Raw genomic sequence first — 16,284 nt, forward strand, 5'->3', positions numbered from 1 at the left:
CGGACTTATCAATCATTTCAAATCTTAAATTCCCAGCCCCCAAATTGAGTTTATGCCATCAGAACTTGCTACGTACGTCCCAGAGATCATCAAACAGGCTTCAATCAAGGGTTCATATATTCGAAGCAAGGTAATAAAAATATATTTATTTATCATTGCGACGTGTTGAATTTTTCACGAATGCAATACCCCGGCTGACTGAGGCACCCGCAAAATCAGAATCTGTGTGATAGAAGTTACATTAATTACTCAGTCGGTGAATTTTTAAGAATGTCGTGCTACATACTGCATAGACATATTCAAGCCGACGCCGTTGACGGCTTGCTGCATTCCGTGCGTATCTTCGATGCGCAGATGGAACATTATCGGTACCTAAAAATATTCGAGAAACCTATATTCATGCCTACAATATTATACTCGCAAATGATATCTATGTGTAACGCAAGGATTTTCACCGTCGGAGAATGAAAACAATACATTGGATAAGCCGACGAGCGCCTGTTTACGATAATCAAAAAGTAATTATCTGCAGCCTGCCTGCTGTCTGTGTCTGTCAGATGCCTCGCTTGTCACGCAGTGGAATTCACCTCGTTCAAGGTCATGGCCGTATGATTAGGGGCGGCTGAATTCGTCAACATCGACGATACGCAGTTTATGATTTTGTAAAGATAATTAGCTTAACTGCCTCGATTACAGACAATACGTGGCGCATAGTTTCTTTTCGCACCGATTCAAATAAATCACGTCAGGATTAAATTAGTTTTCAAAGTATATATTCAAGGGTACAATAAATCGATGACGAACGCACAAAGTAAACGCATATGGCACGACTATTTGCTTCGAAAGTTTACATCAGGCGATGAAAAACCCTGAAATTGTACAGACAAAGAATTTCATATTCTTTCTAGATTATTATTCGTGCCGTTCGCCGACACAAATAACAGCTGTTGGGTGAAATCTCCGGTTCCTTACTTCGGCGACGCTCGTAGCGTGAGCCCTAGGGTAAGAAAAACTCGTAGGTTGGCAAGACTGCAATAGTTAATCCGACAGATGGCGCTGCTCTAGCGCCGCGAAGTCAGTTACTCAGTTCACTCGCCTCTGAGCTGCGAGCCAGATGTGCGCGTGTGCGTGGTCACGCTGAGATTCTTTCTCCCAAACATTCCCTCTATTTACAATAAACTTTTTTTTGTTGTTAATTTATAGGGCGAATGAAGCTCAAGTTATTACGCGTGACGAAAGAGTGTCGTGACGAAAAGTAAGTGTCTAGTGTCTTGGCGGGATGGTATAAAAAAAAAAGGGCAAAACAAGCACACGTATGTATGTACAAATATCTCGAGTAAACAGGCGGTCCACGTTTCACAGATGATGTGTAAAAGTATAACGAAGGGACATAAACGGGGTTAGAATCAGCGAAAGTGCGGGTGATGTGGTGAAATTTAAAGCTTGCTTGTATCGTTAAGAATGTGAATAGAAGTGGATAAACAAATATTGTCTCAGTTCGCGGACGCAGCTGCGAGTTATGCGTGCAGTGGGTGTATCGCACATCAAGTTTCGAGCTAAATTATTTGAAATTGTGTCAGTGAGACGGCGTTTCTCATGCCGCAGCTAGTATTGTACACCGATTGATATTACACTAACATCGCTGGAAAGATGCTTCTCCCGGCTGAGTAAAAGCCGCTGGTTTTATTTATACTCGAGGGAATTACTGAGGCCACGTGGAAGCGTTGTAAGCCTGGAAAAATGTGAGTGAGTCCCTATAATATCTACGTGTGCGTCTTCTGAGGAGAAACTTTACTTTACTTTTATACATCTCGAATAGAGGCGTCTCCTCGATAAACGCCACGCGCCTACGCCGTCGGAGATTGGCTAATTCCTGCCAGATGTTTCGTTTCAATTTGAAAAATCCGTCGCTTCTCGAGGGACGGAGGTTTGTGGTCCAAGCCACGCAGCCTCCGGATCGACGCGTTTGTCTGTTCGAAACGCGAAAGCGACGCTTACCGATGTTTCGTCGATAGAAAAATACTGCTCTTTGCTTTCTTGGTGTAAACAAAGCCGAGAATTTATCCGACTACACGAGCTAATGGAAAAAGTTGGTCGGATGGAGTATAACGCGATGAGTAATTAAAGCTAGAGAGAACAGATTCCGCGGAAATAAAGTGAGACAAATATACTCCGCATAGCGGTGTGAGGATGTCTCTTTACCGACTGAGTTCAAAGTCGTTTATTTTTACTATCTTTAAGGCAGGCACATCATTACAAACTTCAAAACACATGAAATCGGCGCAGTTCCACAGGCCTGAAATTTAGTCCTGCGATCGAATTGCCATTTATCGAAAGAACAAATTTCTCGTCGTTATTTTCGCCTGAAACAAGACATTTTTTGTACAAAGTCTTATTCGACGTAGCTCGTCGAATTTCGCTGATTGCGGTGTTTTCGATAGTGGAAATAAGCGACGTTTTACTCGGTCGGCAAAGTCGCATTTTAGCATCTTCTTAAAGCGTCGCGTTTGTAGGCAGGCCTAGTTCATGGATATTATTTTAAAGAGAGAGAAAGAGAGAGAGAGAGAAACGCTGCACCGTTACTGGAAAAAGAAGAGTCCGGCGATCGTACTCTCTGCGGGCAAAATTTATGTTAGCTACCTTCCTTTCGAGTGTTGATAAAGCAAAAACTTTCTCCCTTTAATCGTATTCAGGGCTTTTCAACAGAGACGACGATGACGAGTCGTCGCGACGGTGGCAGTAAAAAAAATTTACTATCGGCCGAGCGCGCGAATTTCACGTTTTACGGTGTAAAGTTGATACTTTGCGACGATAAGCCGAGGCTGCAAACTTACTTCCGAGAAAATTGTTTCGTTATAATAGTGAAAAATTGCGACGAACGTTTGGCTTCTTTCTTTCACCATTTTAATTCGATTATCGCAATTGTAAGTATCTACGGTTTCGCGTTTGTTCAATTCAGTTTCTGGATCGAGAAATTTTTGAAATGAAAAGGGAAAGCAGCAAGCATCGCTGATTTGACTTGAAGTATTGCGAAAATGGATCTGCGGTTGAGCCACAAAGTCTTGTAATAATGCTCCTCGGGCCAAACGGAGAAAATGACGATTGCAATTTTCCTTCCGGCGAAAACATGTCGCCTCTTTTGTTATCCCGAAACTTCAACGCCGAATCGAAATTTTCAAAGCATGAGCTGATTTCTTTGTCGGATGTTTGTATACACAATAAACAAAGAAACAAACAAACAAACAAAAGCATGAGGATGAAGGAGTGAGCTTCGATTCTACAGAATATGTTCTACTCGAATATTTTTGCTCAGGAAATCTTCGGGGCGCCAACATCGCCTTCCGCGTTGTTTGTACCTTCGTTTGTGTTGTGGTTTCGGAAGGCCGAACTTATTCTGACCTTCCGAGTGCCATTGTGCAGGCTTTTTTTTTGTTGGGAATCTCGAGTTACTTCATATAGAAAAATATTCTGTAGAAGAATTTTCATGCAGAATAAATCATGGAGGATAATTTCTGACGGCGAATTCCAAATTTCTTGCTGTAGAAAAATATTCATGTAGAAACGAGCCTGTAGAATATTCGCTCTGTAGAACTGATTTTTCTAGAATCGATCCTCTCTCGGATGAAGTATCATTAAGAATGTGAAATATAGTGAACCATGATAAATAAAATATACTCGCATACTTTGCAAAACCAAGATCCTTGAAAGTCATTCTAAAACTGCGAGACAACGAAATTTTTCCCTGATAATTTATTATCGTTAAACGTTACTAGCTTTAGCCTCATAGAAAAACGCTGTATAATTTTTTTTATCTTTATTTCTTGCCCTTCTCACGATTTTATCGTCACGCTTATAGTCGTGCCTTAGTATGGTTCTCGAATTAACATACCAGAACACTACAAGTTTTATTGTCCGGTTACGATTATTTAAACGAATTATAATAACTAGAGCAACGATATACACGCACATATATGTCGAAAGAACCGCAAGTTTAAACGGAAGTGAAGTGCATCGACTGTTCATTTCGGCTCTCTACTTTCTGGATGGTAAAAAGAAAAGGAAAAGAAAAAGAAAAAAAAGAAAAATTCAAGTAATTCATTTATTGTTAGTAAGAGTCGTTGTGCGAAAACTTGCTTATATTTTTTATCTATTATTCATGCACCAATGTTAATTAATACTGGTCGATAAATTCAATTTCCACTTACCGCCTCCAATTTTCTTGCAAATGATTTCGCTACGATCCATCGTCGTCGATCCACCTTCTCCTCGTCCTTGGTGAAAGATATTCTTGCCTAACTCGAAAGTTTCACTACATATGTATACATATACTTTTGTGCGAAATTTGACGGCTAGCGGCTGCTGAAATTAGTTGCGCGAATTATGCAACCCGGTATTAAACATACTCACATGGCGAATCACACGTATATTTAGTAGTAAATATTTACACGAGCATGTCTAGTCAGAGAGGATGGATAAACCGGATCGAATTTTGTCTCTGTTTAAATGATCGACCCCCCCCCCCTACCCCGGCGTTCCATCCAGAAGAACACGTAATTATTATGCAAGCCGAAGAATTTAATACTACTTTAGAGAAATTATAACATTAGTGTCACAAATCTCTTTGTGAATTATACATATATATGATAAGATTATTGTACAAAGTACGACGAAACTAATTATCATTGTACGACTGATCCAGTTAAACTTAAATTTTATTTTCTTGTACGTGGTTTAGCGAGTGAGTGGAATCGTTGATTTGATTTCAAGAAAAAGTAAATAAATAAAAGAAAAAAGAGAGAGAGAGAGAGAGAGAGAGAAAGAGAGAGAAACTTGTCCGTTTTCTTGCTTTTTAGCATTTCAGTCAGATGAAATTCGCCGACGATTAATGTTTAGGAAAAATCGTTACTATACGGACCTTTAGAAATGTCTGAAATCTAGTAAACTATGTATGATAAAGAGGATATATACTCATATTTTGTAAAGCCAGCCAACACTCCTTAAAAGTCATTCTAAAATAGTGCTATAATGATTATATTTTTCCATAATATTTCCTTACGTTATCGTCATTAACTTCAGCTTTATAAATTTTCTACATACGTATGTATGTATACTATACATGAAATAGGCGTGTGTAATATGCATGAACAAGTATGTATATGAAACGATTAACGCAGCGCAGGTACATATATTGAGTTGAGCTCCTATTACTCATTCGAGTCTCCGCAGTCTAGGAAAATGTTTTTACGCGGTCGGTTGTAAGAGAGATCTTCTTATTTTTTTTCTTATAAACGTCAATATCCGTTGATCGTCATTGTTGAAAAAATAAAAACATAAGAAAGCGGTGTACCTAGAGTACTGTGTATATATATATATATATATTTGCGCAGGCGTTTTTTCTATACACCCTGTTTTATTTTTATTTTATTTTGTTTTATTTTTTTTTTTTTTTCAATTCTTTTTCTTATTATTAATAAATACACTTTCTTTTCGAAATATTATTTTTTCTTACTCATAGGTTGACAAGGCTTGACTGTATTATATATATTTGGACGTGTTTTTTTACAAATTGGATCATTGAAAGTCCGTTAAAGAGAGAATAAAGAAGAAGAAGAAAAAAAAACACGAGAATGAAACAATACGTTGTTGTTTACAGAATGAGAGAATCTATCCTCAGAATGACGTGTACATCATAATTCTAAGCGTGCGAAATTTTTTTCATCAGTTCCGTTGGTTTAGGGAAAAAAAAAAAACGAATAAATTAATAAAAATAAACAAATAATATCAGTTGTGAGTTTGCGGAAGTGCTGAGAATATAAAACAGACTTCGTTATTATCCTCTTCATTGTTTTTACTGTTAGTGTGTTAAAATTATTGGCGTGCTGTGTACATATATCCCTTTGAAAAGTTATTGTTCACGCGTCCGAGAATATACATGTATATCTATATATATATTGTATACGTACTGCAATTTCATCCATCAACAGGCGTCGAACATGTGTTTGAAAAAATACTTACGTTGACCAACCTCTCCGAACGAATTTGTTGAAACAAATCAAATGTATTTATGCTTCTGGTATAAATAATTTGTATGATCATTTTAATCAGAATAAATCACGTTAGTTGAGTAGAATTTCTGATCAATGTTTTTTGAAACGTGATTTTCATGGTGATACATATATGTATATATATATATATATGTATATAGTTGTATATTATATATATGAACGTATGTTTCCTGTGGCGCGTGTTTGAAATGTTTGATTTTTCCGTCTGAAAAACCATTCCTGTCTAATTTAACAAGGCTTGTAAGTGTGCGATTAATGGTTGTGTGAACTTCACGTCACGTATAACTCCCGGGTATATTCGCGTCATCACACCTAGTTAATAACAATATGGTATCCTCGTGAGTAGTACATATGTTTTCGTTAATATGGTATAATTAGAGGCGTCGATGGGAACAAATGTCGACTCGGCAGTATATTTATAAAACGGATTTATTTGGCCAACAAAAAATCAAACATGTCTATTTAAGAAAAAAAAAAAAGAAAAGAATTTATTCACAATATTATTGCGGTACGAATATTGTCCGTATATCATTTAAATCCATAATCAACTTAGTTCTCTATTGCAGTTTATTTTATTCGTAATAATTTTGAAAATTGACAAAGCTGAACGTTTTGTGACGATTTTTTTTATTCAATGTCGGAATTTTTTTCAAGTTTGTGAAAATTGACCGAGGATCGTGTTGATAGATTACTCGAATGATTTATTACGTTGCCAATATATTGGATACCTAAAGAAATTTGCAAGAATGATGTAATATTTTTCAAACTTGAAATCCTGTGCTTCACTTCCTTTTTTTTTTTTTTTTTATTCCTGATTGAACGCTTGTTGGCGGTTTGCTGGGTTTAGTGGTTTTTTTCTCTCCATATTTTCTGTTTTAGTACTTGAGTTATTGCTGTGCAAGGGTGTTTGATAATTTCTAGAGAGACGTCGGGATGATGATTTTTAATACTCTGCATAATTTGCCACCGTTTGAAAGTATAATTACATGCGTGCGAAGCAAATTTAGCTAATAGAGTATAATTACCGAACTCGTTTTTAGACAACAATTTACAGCGTTATAATATGCTCTTTTTTCAAACTACTTTTGCTATACAGACAACAAATGTCGGATTTACTTTGGGAAATAAAATTACAATTTACAAAAAAAGGTCGAATGACGAAAAATTTATTACACGATTTGCGGTCATTGGTGAATGAAAGTAGTCATTGAATGAAGCAAAATTTTGTGATAATCTGATGTTAAGACTTTTGATATGTGCATTCGTGGCACAACAAGCCTGATAATGTAATTTGTAAAACATGAATTGAAAAAATCTCGAATCGAGATCGTTTGCGATACGATATCTATATATATACTTGACGAATTATTCGGTACAGAGAGATCGGATCTTTTAAATCAATGTAGACACTTTGGAGAGTGTAACTGTATTACTTCGGATATCCAGAATGCCAATTTCTGTCTGTAGATTTAAGATGAGGCTGAAGTTATTGCAACGTTATTGTAACGATTAACGTTTTGGAAAATTCTTACTTCACAATTGCAGGTATGTAAAAAATTCGTTATGTTAACGTTACCGTAACTTCAACCTCACGATTATAAGCAAATAAAAAAACTTTTCGCGAGCTGTGCAAATGAGTCCATTGACAAGCTTATGACATTGATATCAGCGGTTAAAACCTCGACTTACGATTTTTCTGAGGTAGTCGAAGTCTCGTTTTCAGTCCATAACTAGAGTCAGGAATAAGCCAACATCTGGATCCATATCTTTTGCGGCAGCAACGTCGACCTTTCGGGAAGGTTTCCAAATGGCTGTGTGTGTGTACGGAGTCACCGCAGCTGGAGGACCGTCAATCATCACCAACCAGTGAAGGAACATACAGCTGAAAAGAAACTTGAATCGTTTTTTTTCTACCGTAAGATGGTCTCAATGTCAAAAGCTTGTTGATGATACATTGATGTCTCACTTTTCAATGACTGATGAACTCGAGAACAAAAACAGTAAAGCGGACATCGTATGTCGGTTTTTGGACTCTATTTTCTATTTTTTTTATTCCGTTTTTTTCTAGCCAGTATAGGTATAGGTAGTCACATACCTGGATCGATCTATTAAACGCTGAATCTAATGATGTTCTTGTGCGTTTGGGTGAACTCGTTATTTATAAATTCGTCTCAACATTAACTCAGATGTACGCAAACTCTTGAGAGACTTGCGAGAGAGTTTTTGACACTTCACACCTGTGTCAATACTGACTTGAACAGTCTCTGACGGGAAGCAACAGATGAAAACCTCTTGACGTCAATTTATTGGTTTGATCAATCGTTTGAATCCTCAGAATCTTTAATATATTATATTCTTCATGGCTTGTCAAAGTGATAAAATATAAAGAGATTGCGATGGATTGCAAAGCGGTTTATCCACGAGGGTTAGAAATAGGATAGAAGGTTCACTTTATTCTTTTCACGAACATTGTAAAAAATAGAAATCACTAACGATGGTGTTAAAATTGAAGAAAAATTTGGCCCGCACAAATTACCATGTAGAATAATTATTTCTATTATGATCAATACGGAATCAATAAACGTTTACACTGCATTTTTCTCACAGTTTTTTTCTTTTTTTTTTTCTTCCTTTTTACGGGGGTTTCTAGGTTTAGAGTTTTTATAGGTTTCTTTCGTAATTTTGTCGAAACGATTTGGAGAACATTTTCATCTAGATATAAAATTTATTCTCACACGTAAGAATTTTTCCACTATGCACTTGTGCACTTCGAATTGAGTATTAAATTAGAAAGTAAACACGGAGGGAAAAGATTATTTGAGTCAATTGATATTCATTCCATTCAACTAAATACTATAGTCACACAATACTTACGTAATTCAACAAAATACTTGTGACAACTTGATTAATATAGAATTGAATCAAGCCTCTATATGATCGTGGTGACTAAAAATTTATTCAAGACAACACGGTGTGAGTTTATTGCAATAATGTGATTTTTTTGTCTGGTTTTTATTAAAAAAATGTGTGATCGAAGTGGTTAAAAAATTTGATTTAATGCTACTCTCAATCGTCTTGTTTTGAAAATGAGAAATTGATGTACTTAAAAAATTTGAACTTGTTTCAAGTCACGTTTTGTTGAGTCAACAGTTCAATCGTTGGAACAGGTTGGAACATTGACCGAGAATTATAGTTATTTGAGCGTAAAAAACGTATCCTTCGAATGATATTATTTATAAATCTATATTTACTCAAAATTTTGTAAAATTTACCCGATATTTAATGCGTAAACCCAGAAAACTTGTTGTTGTACACGTGGAAGTATAAATTGAACATGTGCAGCCAACAGTTTTTGTTCATTTGTCGTTAATGTAAATTTCGATGACTCGAAACTTGGTATAGATATATAGTATTATTGACCTTTCTTCGTTAGTAATAAGTCTTATATAGCAAATTTATCTTGCGTTATCCGTATCTGACTTCCTAGGCCGCCGATTCGGCTTTTATTTGTATTCAGTTACTTCAAATCAGCTCCGGTTAGATCAACAAAATACGGCATTCAATCGATCTGATCTTTATGTTGGCTAGATTCATGTACTTGTTTTATTTCAAGTACCTGATTTCAAGTTTCCGCGAACAAACATGCGACTTTGATGAACGATATATATTTATAAACTTCAAACAAAATGGTATATTTATTTGACTAAATTTCCGAAACACATTGAAAGGTTCACTCAAATCAATACTTATTTCGATCCCAACGACAAGAGAGGCAGGCTTTCGTTGAATCAAGGAATTCGCTCGAACAAATCATTCCGATAAACCAACTAAATCGAAATTGTTGACTTAAAGTCATTGTACTTGGAACAAGTGAAGCGAATGAACTTCAATGAAGTATATTTTATTGCTTCATGATATCTCTTGGAATGATTTATAGTCGCTAACTGCATATACATTAGGGTGGCGCAAAAAAACCGACTTTTTTTTTTTCGAGTCTCGTGTGACAAAATGTTAGTTTTTGATGTTTTAAGAGCCTACTCCAAAGGACAGTTGAAAAAAAAATTCTTAAGAGGTCGCTCCACATTTTTTAAAACGTCAGAAATCGTCAGAAATCGATTTTTTTTTTTTTTTAATTTTTTCTCGTTACGGTATAATTTTATAGACAAAAAAAAAAAAAATAAGTTCCCGAAAGTTTCAGTTCAAAATTTGAATTTTTAAAGGTCGCTCATAATTTTTTTTTCAATTTTTCGATGCATTTCTTTAGATCTTTTCGAGCGACTTTTTAATATTCATATTAAAATTTCATAAATGTTCTTTTCTTCAATTTAGTAAGAAAGAATCGATAACAATACACCACGACATGAATCAAAAATCAAACAAAATACTGAAAATACAATTTTTTTAATTTAATTTTTTGACGATTTTTGACATTTAAAAGAAATTTGGAGCGACCTCTTAAAATTTTTTTTTTTAACTGTCCTTTGGAGTGAACTCTTAAAGCATCAAAAACTAACATTCTGTCACACGAGACTCAATGAAAAGAAAAGGTCGGTTTTTTTTCTTTTTTGCGCCACCCTAATATACATATATATATATTATAATAACATATTTGCTGTTACTCTTTCCGAGCCTAGTTATTCCCTGTTAATCCCCCAAGTTAACATCGCTTTCGTTTTCGTGATCCACAGATGTGCCAGTATGTCCGAGAGTGTCCTGGAAGCAGCGAACAGCGACAACGATCAGAGAGCCTCCCTCTACGTATTTCCGGTATCATTGCAAGCTGCGGCAGGCGGCGTTGGTCCAACCTACGTAACAGCCCAGACAGCACATCCGTCGTCGATTCTGCAGCAACAGCAACAGCAGCAGCAACATTATGCAGGTGCAATTGGAGGAGGAGGAGGTCATCAGACGATACCGGGCGGCTCGGTATCGACGATCTCGAACAACTCAGGGGCGAGTCAAACCCCGACGATGACGTCGACGGGGATCGGCAATCCCGGCGCCATCTTGGCCTCGAGGACTGCCAATTTGAAAACCCACGCTCGATCCGCCAGTCATGGCGGTGTTTTGGCGACCGGACTCGTCGCCGCGACTTCCTCGGCTGGAGCCACGGCTCGGCCTTCGGCCCTCAAGAAACCCGGACACCAGAGGGCCTTCAGTCAAGGCCAGGTCGTCGACGTTCAGGGTCCTCATCTCGTCACTGGGCACAGTCGAGTCGGTTCGAAAACCGACTTCATACTGCCTCCTGGACATCGGGAAGATGCCAGACCACCCACAGGTGGAAAGGTCCCATCTTTTCGAGGACACTCGCGGCAAGCCTCGAGGTTTGTTGGACCACATTCGTCCTATCAAGTCTCACAATTCCATAGAATTTATCCTAACGTTTTTGTACTCGATATGCCATGCACATGATTTTCCTTTTTATTAGCGCGGTGGTTCCTGGTATGGTATTTGGAGATGGATGGACGCAGTACGTTAACGTCGAAATCTACCAGGGCATCAACTGAAGAATTGTTTTTAGTAGAAGTTAAAAATTTCGTGTTTATGATTATTTAACAATTGCCTCGTTTACTTGTACAGATCAGAATCGATATACACGATAAGGCGTAGCGCCGCGCCGCCATGGTGGAGAAGACTTTGGGCAAGGTGTTTTGGTCCCACTGCCGAGGAGCCGAGACTAAGAACCATTGTTCCGAATCACCTGGTACCACCGAAAACGCCAAAGACTCAGCATCCCAACGGGATCAGAGTGGATAACAGGTGAGCAATGCCGCGCTGTGTTTATTGTTGTTTATATGCATTGTTTGTAATATATGTGTTGTTCTTGTGTGTATAAATTATTGTTGTGTCATGGAAATATACGATTATTATTTATTCTATTGATATTCTGACATCTGAATAACTGTGTCTATACATATTTGGAAGAAGTAATCGTTCGTAATGATGGATGAAAAATTATTAATACGATATCGATACGTTACGATTCCTGTATTATTATTGTTATTATATAGGGACTAATTGAGACGGGGTTGAAGTTCCGAATTTGAAAAATTTTGTAAGCGCCAAATTCTGATTTTTTTCTTTTCGCAGCGAAACTTGAAGTACTATTGCTGGACTGTTTTGTTCTTGTTTCTTGACCGCTGTTTCTGCGGTTTTTTCAGAAAACTTTTTTGAATTCTCAGGAAGCCCCCCCCCCCAATAGGTTCGAAACGTCAAAATAATGACTGTTTTAATTATTGACCTTTGACACCGAAAGAAATGAGCAAATCTTTGGAATAAGATCAAGGAATTCGTTTCAATAATTATTACCGTTATATCATTATTGATAAAAAGAAATTAGCGATTGGTTAAATTGAATTTCAGTGATAAAAACTTCTTTTTTTGTCCTACAGAGTACGCACAACGAAATATACACCGCTAAGTTTCTTGCCTCGAAATCTGCTCGAGCAGTTTCACAGAGTGGCGAACGTATATTTCATATCCATTGTCCTGCTGAATTGGATTCCAGCAATTAACGCCTTTGGGAAAGAAGTCGCCATGATACCAGTCATCTTTGTACTCGGTGTAACCGCGCTAAAAGACTTCTTTGAGGACAGAAGACGATTCAGCAGCGATCAACGTGTCAATAATTTTACATGCCGAGTCTACGTTGGGTGAGTAGAGATTTTTTTGATTTTTTTTTCTTCATTCAAATTTATTTCTTTCTTTATTCACCTCTTTCGCAAATACATAATATATACGACTGTCATTATTATTGTTGTTAATTTTATATCTATATACGTATATATATATATATATATATATATATATATAGATATTATTCTTTATGACAAGAAATTGACCGGCTTGTCACTATTAATGCAGACGACGGGTTCATTATAATACGCGGATTTTCGTCACAGCCAGTGTTCGGTTACAATATTGCGCAATGGCCCGTCTGCGCTTCCGTAATCGTCAAGTTATTTCTCAATTTCACGCTTTGTCGACCATTGAAAACAACAAATTTGTTCGTTTTTTTTTTCTCCATTTTTTTTTCGTCTTCTTCTTGGGGGACATTTATTTTCTTTTTTTTTTTTTTTTTTTATTCCCACTATACTTCATATTTATCCAGATATTTATACAGTACGTAATAAATATCTTCGTTTTTATGCGTTTGTGATGTACAAAATATATATAGGAAATGTGAGGAATTTTTGTTTTTCGATTCTTTTGAAAATATCGTTTTGTATTGAGGAACGATATTGTCTTTGTTTAATTTTTTATTTATCGTCTTGCGTCAGTTATTTTATATATGTATAATTTATATTTGATAAATATTCGAGAAAATCAAACAAATCTTTATTATTATTCTGTTATAAAAATAAGGTTATACTGCTTTTAGATTATTGTTTAAAATAAATACTCAGCTTCCTATTGAGAGTCTTTCGCGAGTTTTAGTCGACGAAAGATTCAACGGTTGTATAATAATCGTTCAGTTTGTGACATTGGGAAAGTTCTTCTCGCTGCCATGCCGGCCGGAATGACGTTGTCATCGGTAGACACGGTTTACTACTCTTTACCACTTAAACCATTCTCTATTACGTATTACATTGACATGCTGTTTCATTTCCTGCAATAGCATAACCAGTCGTCCGTGTATGCTTAGCGAGCTGACATACGTCTTTATCGATAACAATGAATATCAATTTTCAAGTTTAACTCTTAGAACTTCTCACCAAGGATAAACATTTATCCTTATTTTTTTTTACTGCTCGAGTAATTCTCTCCTCTCTAAAATTAGACGAAAGATGGTTACCTATGTGATGTTGTAAATTGTAATATTAGGATTTCAAAATACATATCGATCAGTGTTAAAACCCCGATCATCGCAAAATCATTTCATGTTTTTTTCTCACATTCTATTCGGTAACTTCTTTCATATTTATATATACATATTTGTTTTTTTTTTTTTTTTTTTTTTTCTTTATGAACAGTTTAATCAATTTTCTACTTCATCAAATTACATCGAGAGATTCAAGCTTCGTTTCATTTCCATTTATCATTCGTGCAGTAGTTACTTACGCTCAAAGATATATATATATATATAAGTTACATCTGTATTGGTCGCCGCAAGTTTTCGATTGAGAATACGAAAAATTGAAACGGAAAATCCGCTGTGACTTCCGTCCTGTTATGACTGTGGTATATACACTATATATTACACTGAAAACTTAGTGGCCTAGTAATATTGTAACTCGGGTAATCACAGGACAATGAATGACGTTAGACGGGATAATTTCCAATGATTCATATATTTAGATAGTATTTTAACGGAAAACTGAATTTATTGTGTGTATTTAAATTCTCTCGTTTACCTGGAACAAAAAATATATAAATAAATAAATGAAATTCGGTGTTTTTGATATGGAAAGAATCTTACGCGAGGACAGAAACGGAAAGAAAAGGGTTTAAATACACATCGAGTCGTGCATGACGTCAGTTTCGTTGCACATGTGGTTTGCGATATATGTGTGTGTGTGTGTATGTATATCTCTTCATATATATATATATATATATATTTGCGTACGCGTTACGTAGTAACTCCAGACAACGAAGCCCTTTTCGGTCTTGGCTGCTGTAACTACGTCGTCATAGCTTTCGACCTTGGTAAAATACATTTGCAAACAAAAAGAGGAAACCGAGAGAGAGAGAGAGAGGAGATTGGTAGGTAGAAAAAAAGGAATGAAAATCGAAAGAGGAAGGAAAACGATAGCAACAAAGAAGTTAGCAAAAGTTGGTTCTTGGTTGCTTAAACGCGAGTTATTCGTTGGGGATAATAATAAATAAATGGTGTGGGGGGGATGAGGTATGCTGAATTTTAATTGATCGACGCCTTGACAATGCTGAAAATTGTAACTTCTCATAAAGATTGTTAAATAACGCAAGAGATTTATTGCTACATGTTTTTATTGACAATCTGAATTGAAAGAAATTTATTTTCTTTTTTATTCTTCACGTCGCGGATAGTTTTCATTCGGCGATATTAAATTTATCTCGTATGTCGATTACCGTTATATCCGTGCCTAATTTATCAAGTTTAAAAATCTACGGTAGGATAATTATAACATCAACAAAATGATATGACGATAACTGCAATATATCATATATATATATGTATACGAAAAACGAATAATCCTACCCAATAAGAAAGAAGAAAAATATCGATTCATCAACGTTAATGAATGACAGTGAAAAAAAATTTGCTCGCTGTGTAAGTTGCGAGTAAATATAGAATAAGTATAATTAATCGCGATATCGATTTATCGATTTTTAATCATTGAACGAGAAAGAGGATTATATTTTTCTATTTGCTACTTATTGTTTAAACATAAGAATTTTCTTCTAACCGGCTTAAATACTTCTTTGATAAAATACTCGCTACTCACAAAACGATTTCGGTGTTACGAAATTAAATTACATAACAACAACAACAACAAGAATAATAATAATAATAATTGTATATATAAATAATGTAGAAAATTATATAGGTACGTGCGGAAACGGGGGAGCATTTACTATAGCGGTGTGTATACCATCAAGATTTGCAATCTCTCTAATCTGTCACGGTTGACCGCTGACCAAAAAGGTGCCGGTATAATAAGCATGCGTACCTTGTACGTTGAATATTATTATATATCCACCTGTAATAAGATTAAACGTTGTAACGAAACATAAACACAATCGCGGTCCCAGACTGAAGAGGGGGAAGCTCGAAAGATCTTAATCCTATTTAGGCACTCGACTTTGCCTATACCGTGTGCATGCATATAGTATTTATATATTTATGTATGTATGTATATATATATATATATATATATATATGCATAATTGAACGTTAGAAGAGGTAATATTTTATTGACATGCGGTTGTAGATTTGAGAGAACTTTTGGATTCTGGACAATCGATTTTAACAAATTAGTATACATCAGACATGTACGTATCTACATGTTATAATAACGCATGTTTGTAAGATGTTGGATTAAAATAACGATCTAGTGAAGTAATTTTTGTCAATAAAATTGGTAGCTGTGATTTATATATATATACAACGCAGGTAACTTCTTCATACTATATAGATAGAAACAAGAGTATGTCGCTATAATAATATGAATCACTCGCGATCGCTGCGCAAATTGTAATTATTTTTTAAGAAATTGTAATTTTCTTTAAATATACGAAC

At 35.8% G+C, this 16,284-nt stretch overlaps 1 protein-coding gene across 3 annotated transcripts in view; it reads left to right on the forward strand.

Moving 5' to 3' along the window:
• The first annotated feature begins 1,260 nt into the window (after positions 1–1,260).
• LOC124412451 (phospholipid-transporting ATPase VD) overlaps positions 1,261–16,284 on the forward strand; it is a 56,570-nt gene continuing 41,546 nt past the window's right edge. For 2 of the 3 annotated variants that reach the window (XM_046892322.1, XM_046892324.1), the window contains exons 1-4: positions 1,261–1,742; positions 10,754–11,389; positions 11,646–11,825; positions 12,458–12,718. In XM_046892322.1, the coding sequence (XP_046748278.1) occupies positions 10,764–11,389; positions 11,646–11,825; positions 12,458–12,718 (1,067 nt within the window). In that variant the 5' untranslated portion in view covers positions 1,261–1,742; positions 10,754–10,763. The remainder of the gene's footprint in view (positions 1,743–10,753; positions 11,390–11,645; positions 11,826–12,457; positions 12,719–16,284) is intronic. The other variant, XM_046892323.1, reaches the window with a different exon arrangement.

This window comes from Diprion similis, chromosome 11 (genome assembly GCF_021155765.1).
Source record: "Diprion similis isolate iyDipSimi1 chromosome 11, iyDipSimi1.1, whole genome shotgun sequence".
Taxonomy (NCBI): domain Eukaryota; kingdom Metazoa; phylum Arthropoda; class Insecta; order Hymenoptera; family Diprionidae; genus Diprion; species Diprion similis.